The 20,184-nt window shown below is 50.2% G+C and overlaps 1 protein-coding gene across 1 annotated transcript; it reads left to right on the top strand.

The window, feature by feature from the left end:
- Positions 1 to 12,266: 12,266 nt before the first annotated feature.
- RAP2C (RAP2C, member of RAS oncogene family) lies at positions 12,267 to 14,855 on the top strand. Its single transcript, XM_074551283.1, has 2 exons — positions 12,267 to 12,804; positions 14,536 to 14,855. The coding sequence occupies exons 1-2, from the start codon at positions 12,532 to 12,534 to the stop codon at positions 14,812 to 14,814; spliced, it is 552 nt and encodes a 183-aa protein (XP_074407384.1). The 5' UTR covers positions 12,267 to 12,531; the 3' UTR covers positions 14,815 to 14,855.
- The last annotated feature ends 5,329 nt before the right edge of the window (positions 14,856 to 20,184 follow it).

Here is a 20,184-nt window from a genome sequence, read left to right as displayed (position 1 = left end):
AAGCTGGAGGCACCGGGCCAGGACACATGGCTGTGCCAACCTACAGTGTCACCTGGGCCAGGACACATGGCTGTGCCAACCTACAGTGTCACCCAGGCCAGGACATGTGGCTGTGCCAGGCCACAGCATGCCAGCCAACAGCGTCACCTGGCTCACGGGCGGCAGAGGACAACGATGGAGCCCAAGGATGTGAGTAACTGCCCCAAGGATGTGAGTAACTGCCCTGAGGATGTAACTGCCCCGAGGATGTGAGTAACTGCCCTGAGGATGTGAGTAACTGCCCTGAGGATGTAAGTGCCCCCAGATGTAAGTGCCCCTGTGACATCTGCACAGGTGTCAGTGGCGGTGCAGCCTCAGCACCCAGGTGGCCGTGACGGGACACGGATGGTGCAGCCAGAGGGGTCTGGTGCCAGCACAAGGGAGTCCCCTCTCAGCAGGGGAGGGATCCTTGGCTGTTTTCCCAAAGGAGTTTAAGACTGACTCCTGGCACTTGGGGGACGGATTAGGATTGGGAGTTTGAGGGTGTGTTTCAGGGCATGTGGGTGCAGTAGAGCTGCTTGGGGCAGGAGGGGTGACCAGGGGAGGCTGGGCAGACACTGCTCAGTAGGACAAGCTGCTGACTTTGAGAACAGACAGACCAAGCCCAGGACAAATTATGTAACTGCTGCTTTTTCATCAGCCTGTTCCCCTGACTTCTCTTTGCAGGTTAATTGACTCTATTTGTGTGTCAAGGCCACTTAGAGCTTTCTTCTATAAATGACTCCTGCCTCATCTCATGGCACAGTTAAATGTCTGAATTGTTTCTAAGATCAAAAAAAAGTGGAACTGAAACTTTTCTAGGCAGTTGATGTGGAAGCATGGGATCCTTCCTGAATGGTTACTCATAATTTCTATTGCTAGCTTTGGTCTGGCTTTCTTTCCATGCAGGATGTAGACAGGGGCTTTCAAGTGATGCATTTTATGGAGATGTGGGATGGGATGGGATGGGATGGGATGGGATGGGATGGGATGGGATGGGATGGGATGGGATGGGATGGGATGGGATGGGATGGGATGGGATGGGATGGGCCTTGGCTGCCTGGAGACACCAGCTCTGCTCAGAAGCCTCCCCATGGAGGAGGTTGGGGCTCAGAGTCCCGCACTAGCACTGAAAATTTAGGGTAGTCAATCAACAGGAGACTTTAAATTGTGTTTCAAGGCCAAACAGCATCCTTGGGCCAGGGATGTGGGATTTTACCTGGGGACCATTTGCAGAAGTTACAGAAAGAGCTGCTGCAAACTGTTTTATAGGTGGAGATGGATGAAAGGATCTGACCAAAATTATTCATGATGCTCTATTTACAGCATGTGTCATTTTGAAGTCTTACAGCACCTTGGCCCATCTACTTTTTCACTGGGGCTTGTTTGTGCAGGAAAGTCAAGTTTCATACAAAAACATCTTTTAGCTCTTTGGCTGTTGAAGCTTCAGTGGGGAACTTGGGAAAAAATTCAATTTTTCAATACTTGCTCCATATTCAGATGTTCCAAAGCCAGTTTTTATTCCAGCTGGTCTTAGTGCTGGATAAATAGATCAATTTGATCTATTTATTATGAGAAATAAGAGAATGGAGAAAAATTTGGCTAATCCCCAATGAGTTGTTGACCTAAAATATGCTCTCCAACACAAGCAGCTCTTAACTCTCACTAGCAGGGCTTGTGTCAGAGTGCAGGGCAGTGTGAGGAGCAGCCTGCACCCTCTCTCCTGTGCTCTGAGCTGTTCTGCAGACAATGGACTCAGGTGCCTCCTCCAGCCTAGGTGAGACGTGCCTTGAGCACATCTGAGAGGTGGCAGCACATGCCAGCAAAGGATCCCTGTGAGTGGGCTGGGAGGCCTCTGAGCTCTCTGTGGGCAGGGAGACAGAAAAAGCCACAGCCTGAAGGCCATGGGGACAGGCCCTGAAGGCCATGGGGACAGGCTTGGAGGAGCTGCTACCCAGCCCTTGATGGGTCCCAGCAGGGCGTGGTTCAGTCAGATGTTTGCTTTGCCCTTCCCTCTTCCTTTTGCCTTTTCGGGGTGGTGCTGCCAGTCTTTAGCACCACATGCCCTGGCATCTGCCCTGCTGTTCCCACTGCCCTTCCCCTGGATCGATGTGTAAATCCAGCCCCGAGGGGATGGCACTGTGACACCGCACCAAAAGTGTAAATCCAGCCCCAGGGGATGGCAGTGTGACACCTCACCTGCCTGAGGCAGGAGACCCTGGCACGGTGCTGCTGCACCGTTTCTCTCTTCACAGCCACAGCTGGGCTCCACAGAGGTATTTCTGCTTTTCTCCATGGTTGGTGTAAATGATTTGCTGGTAAATGTTATCAGAGCCTTCCCAAGGGAGCTGCTGCCTCCCACCCTCCACTCTGAGCCTGTGTCTGTAATCGATGCTGCTTCTGCTTTAATGCTTCAACCCCAGCCCATCTCCATGGCAGTGCTTCTGCTGCAGTTCTGCATGTCCTGTGCTCCCCATGGCCCCACCTGCCCCACAGCCCTGCCAGCCCCAGTTTCGCCCCCACACCTGCAGCACAGTGCACCTGAATGTCTGCCAGGGCTCCCACTGGTGAACAGCTCCTGGTGATCACAGCAAGGGGCACTGGGGGTGTTTGGGCTGCATGTGGCTGCACCAAAGCAAAGGTGCTTGTGCTTTCTAAAGCTTCTGGAAAACTCTTATTGAAGAAAATTGTGTTTTGCTTTCCCCCACAGAAGCCTGAATCAAAGCCATCAGCCACTTGCCCTGTGGGCTGAGCCTGCCCGAGGGTCACACCCTGCTATTAAGGCAAGAGCAAATAGCAAGGTAAGATTTGTATTCTCTGGGGTGCAAGGTGCTCCCACACCCCTGATCCTGGGGTGTGCAGAAGCAGCGGGTGCTGGCTCAGCAGCTCCCTTGTCTGGAGCATTCCTTGTGCTTTGGAAGCTGAATGTGCCCAGAGCTGCTGGCCTGGCCCTGCTGTGACCCCCAGTGAGGTTTGGGACAGGCAGGGCCCCAGCAGCGCTGGCAGCAGCAGGACGGGTGACGCACAGGTCACACAGCACGATGCCACTTGTGCTATTGCATAAATCAAGGGGATTTGGGTGAGGGCAACGAGGGCAACTTGGGGCTCTGAGCTGGGGAGGATGAGGCCGTGGAAGATTTTGATTTTCTACACTGAACAGTCTGAGGGTGGGGGCTGTGGCCACACTTGGACCAGGGGGGAGAGACTGAGGGTAGCCCACGCTGAGGAGGGAGGTGGGCTGCAGTTCCCCCACCAGGCTCTCACCCCTCTGCCAGCTTTGCTCAATTATGGGAAATCCTTTAAGCTTTTGCATTAGTGCTGTATTTAGGTCTGCACTGTATTAGGGCTTGGCATAGGGAGCACAGTGAGATTTCTCACTTAATAAAGAATGTTTTAAAGGCATTTGTCACCGTGCCTGCTGCTGGGAGCCAGCTCTCTGGGCAGGCAGGGAGGGTGCTGGGGGAGGTGAGGGAGTTGGGCTGGCTCCAAGGCCTGCTGTGCTTGGCCCTGGCCATGTCCCATCCCTGTCCCTGTGCTCCCACACTGAACAGAGGGTCCTGGTGTGCCCCATTACCCACCCAGCCAGGGGGTACCTCAGGCTGTGCATCCCAGGGCTGCAGCTGGCGACCTCCCCACCCATCTGCACCAGCACAGCTGCTGGCAAAGCCCAGCCACCCTCCCGTGAGGCTGCAGGGCTGCTGTGCTGGCAGGAGGCCCATCCCCTCCTGCTGGCAGTAAATGTGTCATCGTGGTGAGCAGGGATCATGAGTCACCAACGCCCACCCCAGCCAGCCTGGCCAGCCCTGGCACCAGGCTGCAGAGCAGGAGCTGGGACAGATCTGCCTCCTCCTCCTCCCTCCTCCCCTGCCTCTCCCACCTGCGGCCTCACCAGCCTGCATCTTCCACAGGGCACCAAATGATGGGGTGTCCCTCAGGCAGCGCTTACCTGGGGCTGAGGTGACAGTCAGCTCCTCTGCACCAGTGTGGGGATGTGTCCCCCCCCAGCCCTGCTTACAGGAGTCTGACACTGCCATAACTCTGCCCCTGGACAGCTTAGCAAGGATGGGGCTGAGGGGCTGCCTGAGGAAATGTGTGTCCCCTGGACTGTAAATAGCTGAAGCTGGGGCTGGGCCAGCTCAGGGTCTGCTACTGGGAGCCAGGAGGAGCCTCTGGACTCCCCTTTCAGTGTGGATTTTTCTCTTAATTTGGTAATTGTTCAGCCAACAGAGTACTAGACAGATTTTGAGCCTCTGGTGATGGGCTGTGGCAAATGGCCCACACTCTTGTGGAGGGCAAAGCTCAACCCTTGCTTGAGGGCAAGTGAGGAGCCTCCTCTCCCTGCTCGGCCTCGTGAGTGTCACTTCAGCACTTGGATCCTGAGTGTGGATCAATCCTGGCCCTGGAGAAAGCCAGGCTCCTGGATCAGCCCATGGCTGCTCAGGAAGGACAGGAGAGAAGCTGTGCTGTGGCTCAGGTGACATCCCTGGGCAAGCCCAGTGTAGGTGCATGTGGCAGCCCCCTTGTTGGGGGCTCAGCTGGGAGCCCTGGCAGCCTCTTCCCCTTTCCCTCAGAGCTGCTGTGTGAGCAGGAAAAGCAAAATTTTGTGGGATTGTTGTGGATCTGCTGCTGATCTCCAGGCCCCAGAGCAAAAGCCTCTCCCAAAACCACCACTGGGGTCCCCAGGGAGGGCCCCAGACCCAGAGAGAAATCATCAGGCAGGGAAAGCTTTCATTTCCTTTCTGTCTTTGCCTTCTCCAGGGCCAGGCTTGATTACTCCTTTCAGCAACACAAAGTGCTAGAGAGGCTCAGCAGCCAGAGATCAATTTTCTCTGCTCTTGGTGCAATGTGTCTGTGCAGGGGGAAGTGGCTTTTTCCCTTCCCTTCCCATTGTGCTGAGGCTTGGTGGGTGGCACCAGGGGCAGTGGCAGCTGCATTGCCAGAGGGAGGGTGGCAGGGAATGTGTGCCAGCCCTCACCTGGTGCTCTGCTGATGGAGGGTGTCAAAGCCTTTCACTCACAGCCATTGAAGAGCAAAGACATTGCTGGGAAAGAAATCCCAGCTTGTCTCAGGCATCAGTACCACTCTGAGGCAGGGTGGGACTCACCACTGCTGCCTCTGCTCCTGCTGTGACATCCCCTCTCATTCACCACTTGCTAATGGAGGATGACTTTCTTTCTAGGGAACATGCAAAAATTTGTCTCCACAGGAATAATATGCAAAGATCTCATGTTTAAGTGATTGGAACATCGTGGCAGCACAAGGTATGAAGTCTGAACACAGGGATTCAAGATGGTTCTCAATTATGCAGACAAGATAAGGAAAAAAATTTAGAGAATTTCAGAATTTTAAGAGGATGGGAAAGAATTTGGCATGGGATTAAACATTAGGGAAAAGATTTGACCAGCAAAAAACAGATGAGAAAAGCCTGAGGGGTGAGGCAGATGGACCAGAGCAAGGAAAGCTGTCAGCCCACAGGACAAGGACTGTGGATAAGGACTAACCAAGGGATGTGTCCTAGCACTGTCCCCACAGCATCCCAAGTCCACATTCCCACATTGGAGCTGTGGCACAAGGCAGAGGGAAGAGAATCCTCTCCCTGGCACTGGCATGGCTGGACTCGCTCAGGGGCTGCTGACAGTGAGGTGCCCATGGCTGTGGATGAGTGAGGCAGTGAGCCCTCGGTGTGAGTGCTGGCTCAGCCCATGCAGGGCTGTTTGTTGGTCCATCTCTGCAGGGATGGGAGTGCCTGCCTGCTCCTGGAGGCTGGGAGGGAGCACCAGCCTGGCAGAGCCACAGTTTGCTTCCACCAGCCACTGGTTTGATCCTCTCCAGACTGTGCAAATTAAGAAACTCTTTGAAACACCAAAGTGTCACACTGCAATGCCAGGCAGCAGCCCTTTGCTTCTTTAAGCAGAAATACAGCTGGGGTTTGGATCACCAGCTTTTATCCACAAAATGCTCAAGCAAGTTCATAAACTGCAGAACAAAATGCTAAAGACTGCAGGTAATTATGGCAGAGACCTCTGGAGTCCTCTTAGCACAAGGAGCCCCAGCAAAGCTGTCGATTGCTCCCACTGCTTCTGATCCTGGCTGGCAAATATTAATTTTGGTTTTTTTCAAGTCGAGAAATTAACTGCTTTGCAACCCCATCTAATTTGAATACTCTAATTAAGCAGTTTCGGTGCTTTTCTCCTCCCAGGACTTTCCTTGGCCAAGCACTTTAACCCCTTGGTTCCCAGGCTCCTGGAGCAGTCAGCCTCTGATGTCTGCTGGTTTGGCTGCTTTGAATGACGATGATGATGATGGATGCCACATGTCATCCAGGCTACAGCTCTCCAGGGTGTTATGAAGACTCTTCCTGGTGTCTGGATCATCTCCAAGCAGCCAGGTGTTCTCTCCAGGAGAGCTGACAGGCTCTGGTGTGGAGGACACACAGCTTTGTCCCATCGGCCTCCCTTGACAGGGAAGCTGATCAAGTGTCTCATAATGAGCTCGCCGTGCTCCTGCTCTGCAATGCTTTGTTGGCTGCTGGCAAAGGCAGCCTGGGGGGAAGCTCTGCCTGGCTCCCACTGCCCATGGTTCTGCCACTGCACTGCCATGGAAAGCCTTTCCCTCTGCCCTCAGGCTGAGCTCTGGAGGCAGCTCATCCAAGATGTGCAGGGTGGCCATCTGGGGACATGTGCCAGGCACGGGGACTCTCTGCTGGTGTGTTTGTGTGGCTGGGGAAAAGAGCTGGATGGGAAAGTGAGTGTCCTCAGCATGGGAAACAGGGCCATGCCAGGAAGATGGCCTGTGATATTCTGATTTGATATTCCATGACTCAAAATAAAGTGGGATGTGCCACCCTGCAGCATTTGGTGGCAGTGGCAGTGCCCACCTGGGAAGAATCTCCCACGTGCCATGAGTGCTGCCAGAGCTCAGACATTGTGCATCCCATGCACAATAAGGAAAGTGCCACCAGTATTCCTACAGAAATGTCCCTGTGTCACCCACCCAAGGCACTGAGGAGCCACGAGGAGCTCAGTGTCTCAGTGACACTGCCTGTCCAGGGCTGGGGACAGCACAAGGCAGGGGTGCTCTGGTCTCAGGTCACCGCACAACCTGGCAGTGCCCGCCCGGGGACTCGGCACGCTTTAATGAGCTCAGAGCCTGCACGGAGGAATTAACGACTCAGAATAATACTTGTCACTTCTCTGGGAGGAAATTGTCAAGTGAAAAGCAATTTACTAAAAAAGGAGGGAGGAAAGAAATGGTTTTGCTTATTAAGATCAACATCATATTAAAGTATTTTCTCAATACCCCATTTGGGTTGAATTTTACATTTTCTCTCTCTTGTTCTCACCAATGGGAGTAAAGCAGGAGGTTTCACTCTAATTAATTGTTGTCTGCTTCATTTGGCCAGCAAATTTCATGAGCAAGGTTACACATTTCTGTAGCATTTGAATTTCAAATGCTGCAGGAATATGATAAAAAAAGGAAAACACGTGGAATTCTAAAAGCAAATGGAAACCTTTCTGTAAGACATCAGTTTAAAATTGCTTTATACTTACAAATCTTAAAAATATATCTTGTCTGGGTATTTACCTTCCCCCTCCTTTCTATTCATTTGGAGTTTAAAGCAACAGGTTTGGTTTATGTATTCACTGTTGCCTTTTTCAGCCTTAAGGAGCTGTATTTTCAGTTTTACTCTACTGTTGGCTAGAAATTTTAAAACATATATATATATGTACATGTATATGTATATGTACATATATATATATATATGTACGTATGTATGTCTGTATATGTATTTCTCTGAAGAGGCTGTCCCATGTGTTGGTGATTTAACAAAGGCAAATCTGAGGACAGCCCTGCTCAGCTTTGCAGAAATTTGTGGAAGGTGGTACCAAGGAGAGGGTGCTGTGCTGGCATCGTGTTGGGTGTGTGCAGGACAGGCCACTCTGAGAGCCAGGAGCTGCAGCTCGGTGTGAGCCCAACAGACCCAGAGAGCAAAAGCTGGAGGCGCTTCCAGGCACTGCAGAAAGGATTACAGCAGCTTGGACTGTGAAGGGCAACGAGGAGAGAGCTCAGCTCGACGTCTGGAGAAAATAGGAAGAGGAATGACCCGTGAAAGCACATTGCTGGCTTCACCAGCACGGCCTGCTTATGTGGAGCTGTGGCTCATCACCACCCAGAGACCAAGAGACCCACTCACATCCTGCAGGCAGGAGGTGCAGCATCAGAGGGGACAACCAGGAGAGAGGGCTGGTGGGGAGCTGAGGGGCTGCAGGCACTGAGTGTGGCTGCCTGTGGTGCTGATCAGCTCCTGGCCAAGCTCTTCTAAATGGCTGCTGATCTGGTACCATGTCTGTGAGCCAGAGAAGATGCTTCTCCCAGAAATCCCAATAGTCGCCTTGTTGTATCAATTATATTTCAGTGCAGCCCTACTTCTGCTTTGGAATTGGTAATTGCTTTGGGTAATGTCCTTTACCTCTTTTAAAGCACCATCATGTCTTTTGTTGCATCTAAGTAATGGCTAAAAGCTGAGGGATGGCAGAAAATCAGAAATTTCTGAGAAAGGTCCTCAGGATTTGCCTCTGAGTCATCTCTATATTGGCAGGAAAAGCTGGCAAAAAAGAAAAGCATCTCTGCAGGTTCTGAAACAGCCCCAGAATTAGGAGACTGGGCCAGGTGGACACATTCCACCCCTAAGACACATTTCACTGGAACCTAATAGGGCTGAGATCAAAAGCTGTCATTGCATTTATGTGACTGGTGTAACACGACCTCCCTGAATGAGCTGCATGTGAGAGCAGCCCCCGGTGCTCCAGCAGCCATTCGAGCCCTGAGGAGCTGGTCCTACCCTGCAGCTTCCCTGCTGAACACCATAAGGCACAATAAGTAGATTAGCAAAACCTCTGGAAGAGGCAAAGAAGAAAGGACGCGGGGCCTTAAGCTGGTTTTGCATGTATTTACGCAAATGACGTCCCCAGCTAGATGGTAACTGAGGTGAAAGCTGGGCTAGCCCTGCTGCCCTGGCTCAGCAGCTGCTGCAGCCCTCCTGGCAGAGGAGAGCCTGGTTTGCAGCTCGAGCAGACACAGGCAGTCAGAGCAGATCGATGATGGCAGCAGGGACAGCCCACAAGAGGTGGTGGCAGGCACACAGCACCCACACCGTGCCTGCAGTGGGGAGGCTTTGGCTGCTGGGGGGTGCTGCAGTCCCACCCTGGCATCCACAGGACACGTTCCAGACTCCTCACTCCATCCGTGGCTTGGAGAGGCTCCTTTGTCACCTCTCAGGGTTCTGCTCCCAGTCCCACCTCCCTGCTGGGCGCAGCACCAGGCAGGATTCATCTCTCACGTTGGTGAGATGGGGATTGCAATTATTCCTGGCCCTTGCTTGTGCCATCTGTCTGTTCCCTGAACATCCCTGCAGGATCTGTGTCTTAGCAGGTTAATTTAATAAGAGCCTGCTTTATTGTTGCTGGCTGCAGGCACAGCATAGAGCAGCTGAGTCCATCAACAGCACAGAGCTGCTCTGGCAGCAATCGAACCCTGCCCGGATGCTCATTTGGGAAGGTTGTTCTGCTGAGAAAGGGCAAACCCTCCTGGGGCAGCAGTGAGGGCTGAGCCCTGCTCCTTTCTCCTTGGCAGGAGCTGTGGAGAAAGTGGCAGCAGAGATTAAATCAGGCCTTTGACCCGGGATGTGCCACACCTCAGGGGAGGGGATGGTGATAGCGAGGGAGTGGCAGAGGTGGTGTTGGCAGGAGGTGCCCTGCGTGGCTGGCTCAGGGCTTGGCCTTTTATGGCAGAAGCAGCTCTTCCCATGCAGACTTTCAAAACCTTTTACATCACCAGCTATTTTTGTGGCTCAGGATATGTGGTAGGGCACAAGGTGGTGAAAGAGCCGTGCAAACTGTTTAATGAAGGGAATGACTTGTCTTAAGGATAACAAACAACCTGGTGCACTTTGGGATAGGCCCTTTTTTCAGCTATAGGCATCTATGTCCAGGTATAAAGTCATGTGAGCTGGGAAATAAATCTTGGCAATCCAAATCAATACTGGAGGAGGGGAAAAATCCATTTTCCCAATCCTGTGTCCACCTGCTTGAACTTCCCCTCAGCCCAAGAGCCAGACATTGCTGGTTAAAGTCAATTGCACAAAAATATATTTGGCTTCTCTCCCACTGTGCTCTTTGCCCCTTCCTCTCCCGCAGCCATTCCTCCACCCATCACACATAATGGACCAGCGTTGCCACAAAGACGTGCACATAATGAACCTAAGTGACCGTGTAATCTTATTATTGTCACCCTCATCCTCCCTTGCCCCTTCTCTCCCTCCCCCCATTTGTCACTGTCGCCGATTGTGTCATGGTTAAAATTAGATGGGAAGCTCCTCTGGGAGCAACTGCGGCTTTCCTTTATCCCCAGCACCCTGAGTGCATTAAGGTACTTTGCAACAACTCGTGATTTCTAATGGGGTTAAAGTAGGAGGCAGCCTGTTTTAATGCTCACCTTTTTACATTTTCAAGCTGATTCACCAGCCACATGAAAATCTTCCATCCAGGCACGTCTGCCTCCTGCCAGCAATTCACTTGACAACACAATTCGGGAGGCAACAGTGAAGGAAGGAGAGGCCTTTTTACTTACATGTAATAAAGAAGAGTGAATCAAATTTGGTGTAACTTAAGTAAGATTTGTTCTGGAGGATAAAAGTCCTCATTGACCTTTTTCCATAATGGACATGTTCTCTTTATGGAAAGAAAGTGAATAAAATAAAGCTGTTTGTGAAAACAGCCACAAGCAGAGTCACGTCCTCAGTACCTTTGGATGGTTTTAGCCTTGACCAGGCACCTCTCCATGGCTGCTGGAAGCCCGGGATGGACACACCGCGGCAGCTGTGTCTGCCCTGGACTTGCAATCAAACAGGCGATGCAAAGGGGACAGGGACAAATCCAGCACCTCACACGTGCCTGCTGAAATTCTGCAGTCCGCAGGGAACAGCAGAAATAAACGTGGTTATATTGGAGGGGACCTTCTCTACGGGTGGGAATCATCGAGTTGGGTCTGAAACGACTAGGGGAATTTTATTTTAGAGAGAAAACAGATGTTGATTCTTTTTAGTTGCTTCCTCTTAACAAGGGGGAGTTTCGCTGGCGGGGAAGCGGGCATGGCTCTGGTGCCGTGCTGACACCTGCTGTCAGCACTGCCGTGGGACTCCGAGCCCAGCCCAGCCCAGCGCCCCGAGCCCGGCCCAGCCGGGAATCTCCGGCCGTTTCTGGGGGGATTTTCACGGAACGGGGAAAAGCGTGGGGCAGTGAGGCTTGGGCAGCTGTGGGAGTGTAAAGGCACGGGACGAATCTTGCAGGTGAAGGTAACAACTTTCACTGAATCCCGGAATGGTTCGGGTTGGGAAGGACCCTTGAAGGCGATCAGGTTTCAGCCCTGCCATGGATGGCCTTGAACGCTCCAGGGATTGGGGCAGCCACAACTTCTCTGCACAGCCTGCAACTTCTCTGCACAGCCTGGGCTAGGGCCTCGCCATCCCCACAGTAAAGATTTTGTTCCTAATATGGAATCTAAACCTGCACTCTCAGTCTGAGCCCATTCATTGTCCCTTTCCTGTCACTACATGTATTTGTAAATTATAAATTATAATATTTGTAAATCTATCCTGTAAATTCCCTTCAGGCACTGGAAGGGGCAATTAGGTTACACCGAAGCTTTCTCATCTCCAGGCTGAACAATCCTAATTCTCCCAGCCTTTCCTTATATTAGAGGTGCCTCATCCCTGTGATCAACTTGGTGACCCTCTTTGTCCCCAGCCCAGCGGGCTGCCAGGGATGAAGAACCGCGGAGTCGGTGTCCCACTCCGGACACCCGCCGGTGTCACAGCCCGGGACCCCTCCCCCGCGGGTGTCTTCCCGCAGGAGGCTGAGAGGAGTTTGTTATGGAGTTTGTTCAAGTTATCGAGTGCCGAGCAGGAGCTCGTGGAGGGACAACGCGGCGCTCACAGAGCCGCCCTCTGAGGGTGCGGCCGCCATGTCAGCGCCGCCATGTTGGGGGGCCGGAGAGGGACAATGCCTCGGTGCCACACGCAAATCGGTCCCCCGTCACAGCGCGGGTGCCCCGGTGCCACACTCAAACCTGTCCCCCATCACAGCACAGGTGCCTCGGTGTCACACTCAAACCTGCCCCCCGGGCGCAGCTCGGCCGGGCCGTGACGCAGCACGCCGGAAGTGAGCGGTGACGACGGGGCGGGGCCGCCTCCGGTGCCTCAGCAAAACCCTTCCGGGTGGGGGTGGCCCTGGCGGGCGGGTCCCGCGGCTGAGGCGGCGATGGCGGGAGCGCGGCGGTGAAGGAGCGCAGCGGGGCCGGGGCCGCGCCGGGCGCTGACGGGGGTCTCGCTTCCCCCAGGACGGCGCGGGAACAGTGGGGCCTCGCCCTTCACCTGAGGCAGGCCGGGGCTATGCGAGGGCCGCGGTGCCGCCTGCCCTAGGCCCGGGCCCGGCGGGGAGCGGCGAGCGGGGCCCGATGCGGGAGTACAAGGTGGTGGTGCTGGGCAGCGGGGGGGTGGGGAAGTCCGCCCTGACGGTGCAGTTTGTCACCGGGACCTTCATCGAGAAGTACGACCCCACCATTGAGGACTTCTACCGCAAGGAGATCGAGGTGGACTCGTCGCCCTCGGTGCTGGAGATCCTGGACACGGCGGGCACCGAGCAGTTCGCCTCCATGCGCGACCTCTACATCAAGAACGGGCAGGGATTCATCCTCGTCTACAGCCTGGTGAACCAGCAGTCCTTCCAGGTAACCTCGCCCGGGCTCCCGTCCTCGGCCGGGGCCGGCCCTGCCCCGGGGAAGGCGCTGGGCCGAGGAGGAAGTTTTTAGGGGTAGCCACGTGTGCGTGGAAAGCGCTTTATCTGCCAAGTCCAAAAGTGTAAATGCCCAGCTTGGAAGCGCGTTTACCAGCCCTGCTTCCTGATGGAAAACTGCTTGCTTTGCAGGTACTTATCAGGGTGCCACCATTGTTAAATCCCACGCAGAGCTGGAGAACAATGACTAGCTCCCACTTCCCCAACAGAAATCTCTTGGCAATCCCCCTTTGTGAAGAAATCACTCGATATTAAACCCGAGACTTCCCCTTCCAACCCCCTCTCCTTCCTAAAAGGCATGTTTCTGCAGTTGCTCTTGAAGAGAGTCTCATTGTTCTGCAGTTGTGACTTGTTAAGTGAGCTGCTATTTTCCGCTCCCTGCCCCCAAAATATATTCCTGTCCAGCACGAGCTCCATGCTCTCACAGCGTAGGTGGAGTACTGGAGAGGAGAGCTAGTTATACACGATCGTTTGTGGATCTGGATTTGATTTCTACGATTAAAACTCTCCAAAAAAAAAAGGAAACTGTCTCAGCTAGTAGTGGTCTAAGCTGCCTGTAGAAGCGGGGCTTTGTTTTGGGGCAATAAGTGAGTTTAGCTGCGCTCCGTGCAGCGCGGGGATTTGCAGCTCCTGCCTTGGCTGGGCTGCTGAGCTGGGTGTGTTCCAGCTGCTTGGCAAGACCTTGCACACCCCCACTGTTTGCTCCTGCTGAAGGCTAAACCTTATCTCAGCAGAGGCCTCGAAACAACCCTGTGCAAGCTGAAGACACGCTTATCTTTGCAAAACAACAGCAGTGGCATTGGGATGCTTCAGCTCTCATTTTCACTGATTTTTGCGTTCCAGCGAGCCCTCATTATTTGAGGAATGGATGTGCAGTAATCCACCTTGTTAATATTTAATTATTCCCGTCTGTCTGTAGTGTTTGCTCTGAAGGCTGTAGGTGTAAACCTCTCTGCAGTTCTTTGCACAGTGGTAACTTCAAACGCTGGGATTGCTTTGTCTCAGAACTATGCAAGAATTTGTAGTACTGATAGCAACTTAAAACACTCAGGGGGCAGAGGAGGCTGACTCAGACTTTTAAGTGTAAACGCCCCGTGTCGGCTCAGGCTTGAATAAATGCATCTCTAGGTAATAAAATCTCTTTACAACATCTAATTTGGTTACTTACATGCGATTAAATGTGTTCACAATGAATTATTCTGAGCATTCCAGGACTGAGAAGGCTTTATTTAAATTGATGGCTTTCTCAAGCTGTAAACTAAGCGCAAACTTCCTAAATGGTTGTGTAATGGCATGCCCCTGCTAGGGTTACAGGCCCTTAGACTTGAGACAACTTCAGAAAGCTGAAACCTGCCTTCAGAGCAGCAGTGCCGTGTCCTCCTCTGGCTGAACAGACTGGCTGAGAGCACAGCAGTCACTTGCTGTTTGTTAAGGCATGTAAATTCTCTGAAGTGTGCATGCTTTTATAGAAAAGAAGAAGTAACTTAGTGGTAGGTAGTAAATTTTCTCTGAATTCTAGATGTGCGTGACTACGAGTTTAAAAAGTCTTCTGATGCATTTTTAATGTTCAGCTGCCCGTGAGGGTTATTAAATGTGTTTCTGCAGTGGTTGTGTAGCAGTTCCATGTATCCCTTGCATGTACTAACCAGCTGGATTGTCTGACCAGGACATCAAGCCCATGAGGGACCAGATTGTCCGGGTGAAGAGATACGAGAAAGTTCCTCTGATCCTGGTGGGGAATAAAGTGGATCTGGAGTCGGAGAGGGAAGTCCCGTCTGCAGAAGGCAGAGCCCTGGCTCAGGAGTGGGGCTGTCCCTTCATGGAGACGTCAGCCAAGAGCAAAACGATGGTGGATGAACTGTTTGCTGAGATCGTCAGGCAAATGAACTATGCCTCCCTGCCTGAGAAACAAGATCAATGTTGTACAACTTGCATCGTCCAGTGAGAGAGATTATGAAAAACCTCAACCATGGCCATACAGAGCAGGTTGGTGGAACAGTCATAACTAAGTGAGGTACCTAAGCGTGGTGTTTCAGTAAGAGATAAAGGGACAGGGAGTCTGAAGTGAGACAGCCTTCCTCCAAAAGAGATGGGAACTTGTGCACATGGTGGAGTCAAATGGACTTCTCGTGTTACCTCAGCAGGGTTAGTCAGGGAATGCTGCATTTGCTTGCAGTAATTTTACAAAGACACAAAGTGAATGATCTCATCTGCACCTATTTTGACTGTCAGTGCTGTATTTGATGCTGTGTTATTCTGCATAAGTGCTTTGTGATGTTGCAGTGGGTTTTGTTCTTGTAGCTGGTATCTGAATTATTTTCCAGTAATGGGAGTTACCTTGGAGTTCAATGGGATTATTGTGACCAAGTTTCCCAGTAGTTTTGCTGAGAAGACTTTGAGCTTGTTTAAAAGAAATAAAGTTGTGTAGTACAGAAACTGACAGTACCTTCTGCCTTATCAGTGGGATAAGTTTCTCTTGCAAGAGAACCACCCTGAGTGGTGAGAAGTGGCTCAAAGCCCACATGTAATAGTCAAGGGCGTGCACCAAGTGCTCTTCATCTCAAATCTCCAGAGCAGAGAACACACTGTAAAATGGCTTCCCAATGCACAACTCCTTTCCCAGTGACTCACAAGAGGTGTGATGAGAGTCCACTGTTCAGAGGGCTCTCTGTAAGGCTTCCCCTGTGTCAGGTGTTGGTTTAAATTTTCATTTTTTTTCCCTCCAGGACAGCAGCCTTTGGCCTTTCACATGTTTGGTCTTTTTCATCACCTTTTTCCTCCTCACTGTGCATGGGTCTGTCCCTCCCCAGTGTGCATTCCCATGAGGTGGTTCTGAACCCTCCCCACTCCTGTTTCCCCTGTAGCTGTTGCAGGTCTCGTTTCACCTCTGGCTCAGATCCATTGCCTGCAGAGCACCCTTGGTGTGCTCTGGGTGCAGCCAGCTGGGCCCTCAGACCTGCAGTTGTCTGTTGGACCTTCACAAACAACTCGTGATCTCTGAGAGCAAGTGCAGGAATGAGGGAGGATGTGGAAACTCAGGGGAAGGAACTGCCCCTCCTGACAGCTGCACTGCTGGAGGCTCACCCTCCACTGCCATGGTAGTAACTTGCTTAACTCAAAGGAGCTTTTTGTGTCTGAGTGACAAGAGGGGAAAATAGGTTATTACTGGAAGCTTTGGACCATGTATCCTCTTTAATCTTGAGTACAAGGTCAGAGTGAAGTCTCAAAGCTTCTCTTTGAGATTGTTATCAAGTGCTTTGTAAATATCAAATTTTAGGTGCTCCTGGCCCTAGCACTGTCATGCTACGGATAATACATGATGTTTTTATCTCCAGTTCTGTGAAATTAGGAAGGGCTGCTGTCACTGTGTAAGAGGTGTAAATTTGAGATTTGCTTGTTGAAAGGTGAGTGAGCTTGTTTTGGAGCAGAGGAAAATACAAATAAAGTTTTTCATTGTACATTAATCACACCTGCAGAGTCCATGGAGTTCTAGGAAGAAATGAATCTAAGAAATTACTGCCTTTTTTTTTAATTGAGTGCTGCAGGGGTAATATCCTGAATTGTGTATAGTAATGCAATGGTGCAGCTATTTCTAAGGCAGCTTCACAAATAAGATTATGTGGACTAGAAGTATCATGCCAAAGGATATGGCAATCCCCTGGGTTACTAATGGGTTTTTTTTTTGTGCAGGTTACTGTCTTAAACTCTGACAAATTCAGGCCTTTCATCCTTGAAATTTAGAGTTCTGGAATTGATTGTTCTAAGGGAGGCTTTGTAACCGGTCTGTTTCTGGATTTAGCACTAAGTAGCACATTTAATCTTAAAGGTGAAATGGAAGAAGGGGCAGGGCCACATGTTATTCCTTTGAATGATAACTTTTACCTAGATTTGGTGGCTTCCTAAACATGTTCTTGCTTCAGAAGAAACATCTGTATTCTTATGTCTTTGTGAGGTCTTGAGACAGGGGATCTAAGCTTTTGTGACAGAGATTTCCTCTCCTTCCTTCTGCCTGGCTTAGACAATCACCCTGAGCCTTTAGCAGCAAACTGCTTCCTTGCTTCTGGGGGTGCTGTCTCTGCCTGGTGTAGTCTCATCACCTGTGCCAAACAAGTCTTTCCTTCCTGATCCATTTCCTCTTCACTCCAGGTCTCACCACGTCTGGAACTTTTATTACTCATTCTGGATTTTCACAGGCTTTATGCTCTGTATATTTCAGTTCAGACTAACACTTTTGTGGTACTTTCCTTTCCTGGCTCCCACTCTATCCTTGTTCTTTGAGTGGAATGTAGGATCTCATTAACTTTATCGTAAGCCTTTGCTGCTTGATAATTTCTGTCTGATGTGCTCTGGTAGGAGAGGTGCTGATGCTGTCTGGTGATAGCTCTAATCAGCTTTGTAGTCCTGCTTATCTGTGATCCAGGAAACAATTGCTGCTTGTCAGACCTCTGCTTTAGGAGTGACCCCTCCTAGGTAAATTGCAACTGAGGTAGAACCACCTGTCTGAAAATCTGTGGGTTTCAACTACAGCTGTGTCCTGGGATCATCATCATCATCATCTCTGAGTTCTGCAACCTGGCTGTGTCCAGGAGGAGTTTTGGGTGTGTCAGCTCACAGAGCAGTACATACAAGAGTTTGTGTTCCTGCAGCTCTGGTGCCAGGAGGGCACCAGAGGGGTGGGGCTGGGTTTATTTTCTGAGCTGAGCTTTGCCCGAGGCTGTTCCAGGGTCAGTTTTAACTCTCAGGTATCACTTACCCTGAGCCCTTTGTGGTGCTGATGCTTCTGCCTGTCTGTCAGCTGTGATGTGTAGGCTCTTTCATGACACTTTTGAGAAGCATTTGCTAAACTGTTGTTCCAGTCAGCTGCCTTGGCTGAGATGGAGGATGGAACATAACTGCCTAGTCAGGATAACCCTTAGTTCCTTTTAAAAGTGTGTGTTGTTCTCACATCCTGTTTCCCACCTCCTCTTTTGTGTTTCTGCAGTGGTCTTCTGTGGTTTTGCTCTTGTATTCAGAAATGGGAGAATTCCAGAACCTGCTTTGTGTTCCTTGCTCCTTGAGTTTTCAGTGTGACACTGTTTTGTATTTTGAATCTTCTTTAAAGTATGGTACCTGGTACAGTGCTTGTGCACTAAAGTCTTTCTAATAGGATTGGTAACACCTTAAAGGTGGGGATGAAACTCTGATTCTGGTTTCTGTCCCCTGTGTTCATGAGTAACTGGTATGAGCAAGGCTGAAGGAAGAAGAATACTCTTGGAATAAAAACTGAAGTTGTACTCTGTTCTGGTCTGTGTGGTATCATAAAAGGCACAGACACATTTATGATAGTATATTGTCCAACTTCCCCTTCTCTCCTGCCTGCTCACAGAATAGAGCAGAGAGTGGTGTAAAATATCACAGGCAAATGAAGCCAGATGAGGTATCCTGTAGTGTTAATTTTAGTAGCTAAACACAAATGGAAAGATGACAAATCTGAACTGGGATGTCCTTAATCTGCAAATGCAAGAGTGCTGAAGGGCGTGTGGAGGAAAACACCATTCATTCATTTTTCTGTTCTTACTACTCCCAGCAATTCTTTGCTGGGTTTAGATGAAGTTTTTGGGGTGGATCTAACTCTGATAGGATGAGGAGCTACACTGTAAGTGATTGGCCTCTTCTGTGCTCTAAGCAAAGATAAAACATCTATTAGGCAGGTCTAATCCATCCCCATTGGAAACTAAATGTTGGTTTGCTGCTTCTGACACTACAGGGACTCTCTGTTCTAAAACTTGTGCACCAGCAACAGTGTGTGGGGTGGGAGTGATCTCACCAGATTGAGAGAGAGTTGCTGTGAGTTAGAAAACTACAAACCAGCAAGAAATACTTGGCTGTTGGCTCCTGTCAGGGCAGCAGTGCTGCTCCTGCTGCCAGCTAGGCAAGAAAGGGAGCCCTGGCCATGTCAGACAGGCTGTTAGCTGAGAGCAAACCAACAGCTGGAAAGAAATGATGCAGTAGGAAACACAGGTCCTGACTCATTTGGAGAAATTGAGGAATTGAGAAATCTCTTCAAAATCCCTGAAAAGTCATAGATCAAGCTAGAGTGAAGTGCATGCACATGCATATGACAGGTTTCTACAGCTTCATCTGAGCCTTTAGGATATCTCTGCAGATAAATCCTGGGAGTTACAAGTTATCTCAAACGCAAAGATGGTTTGATCACATTGATAACATGTTGGTGTGCTTGATTGAGGATGGTGGTGTACATCTCTCCCTGCTGAGGCTGTCTGAATGCTAAGGGGCTTTTTTTGGAGTCATTTAGAGGGTCTGATTGCTGAGAGCACAAGTGCCAAAACTGACTGAGCTGGCTCATCTGCCTGTTCCCAGAACTTGTGCTCAAGGCCCTTGCTGTGTGTTACTGGGTATTACACATCCCCTGGGTCCTGCATTGGTGCATCTGTACAAGAGAACTTAAATTTCCTGGCTTTTTCAGATCTTTAGATGCAATTTCCTATCCCACAGCAGCAGCTGTTACAAAGTGAATAGCAATAGGTCGTTACCTGCTTGCCTCTTATATTACCAGAGTTAATAATGGAGCCTTTGGGAATGCTGCTGTGGAAAGCAGTGCTTTGGAGCTCAGGATGGAAAACTGGCCATTCCAGGCTGGGGAGGAGCCCTGTTCACTTTGGATATGTATTGAATCTGGCTTTCATTAGGTTTTTTTTGTTTGTTTGTTTAAATTGCAGATAAAACTCAGAGGAAACTTGCACAGATGCTGCTTTGGAGAACTTTCAGCCCAGGTTGCAGAGCTGAGCCTTGGTAAACCTGTCTCTATTACAGCACATTGCCATACATCTAAGTGCATAAGGTTGGTGGCCTCCAGGATCCACACACCTTAATCAGAATGCTTAGCATGTTTACCATAAGTTTTAAAATCTGTTCTTTATCTATCAGTCCTTTTATAGCTTTCTAAGTTCATATAATGGCTAATATGCAAGAGTTCATTTTTAATATTTTAATTGATTTCTTTAATCAATTCTGAATTTGTATTTATTAAATACTTAAACTCAGTATTACCTACTCAATGCCTTTTAAAAGAAGAGAGTTTTAATGGAGAATAAGTTGAGCCTTAAACAAATGGTTACTTCTGTATATTACCTCGCATCAGTGCTTATTTCTATTTGCAAGGTTTTCTCCTACAATGTAGTTGGTCATTCTTTGAAACTTTTTGTTTACGTGTGACAGTGTCATGGAAAGATACTGAAGGCACCCTGTGTGGATGTAGTATCCCTTTTCTTGGCAAATGCAGCTGTGACAATGTGTTTGCAACTGGTCTGGTTTG

The sequence above is a fragment of the Zonotrichia albicollis genome, chromosome 14 (assembly GCF_047830755.1).
Source record: "Zonotrichia albicollis isolate bZonAlb1 chromosome 14, bZonAlb1.hap1, whole genome shotgun sequence".
NCBI lineage: Eukaryota > Metazoa > Chordata > Aves > Passeriformes > Passerellidae > Zonotrichia > Zonotrichia albicollis.
The sequence above is the reverse complement of the archived record's forward strand: the minus strand, read 5'-3'. Positions and strand labels throughout refer to the sequence as shown.

Coding starts and splice junctions, on each gene's coding strand:
- RAP2C (XM_074551283.1), top strand. CDS start 12,532: ATGCGGGAGTACAAGGTGGTGGTGCTGGGCAGCGGGGGGGTGGGGAAG. Junction 12,805..14,535: donor TGAACCAGCAGTCCTTCCAG/GTAACCTCGCCC, acceptor TTGTCTGACCAG/GACATCAAGCCCATGAGGGA.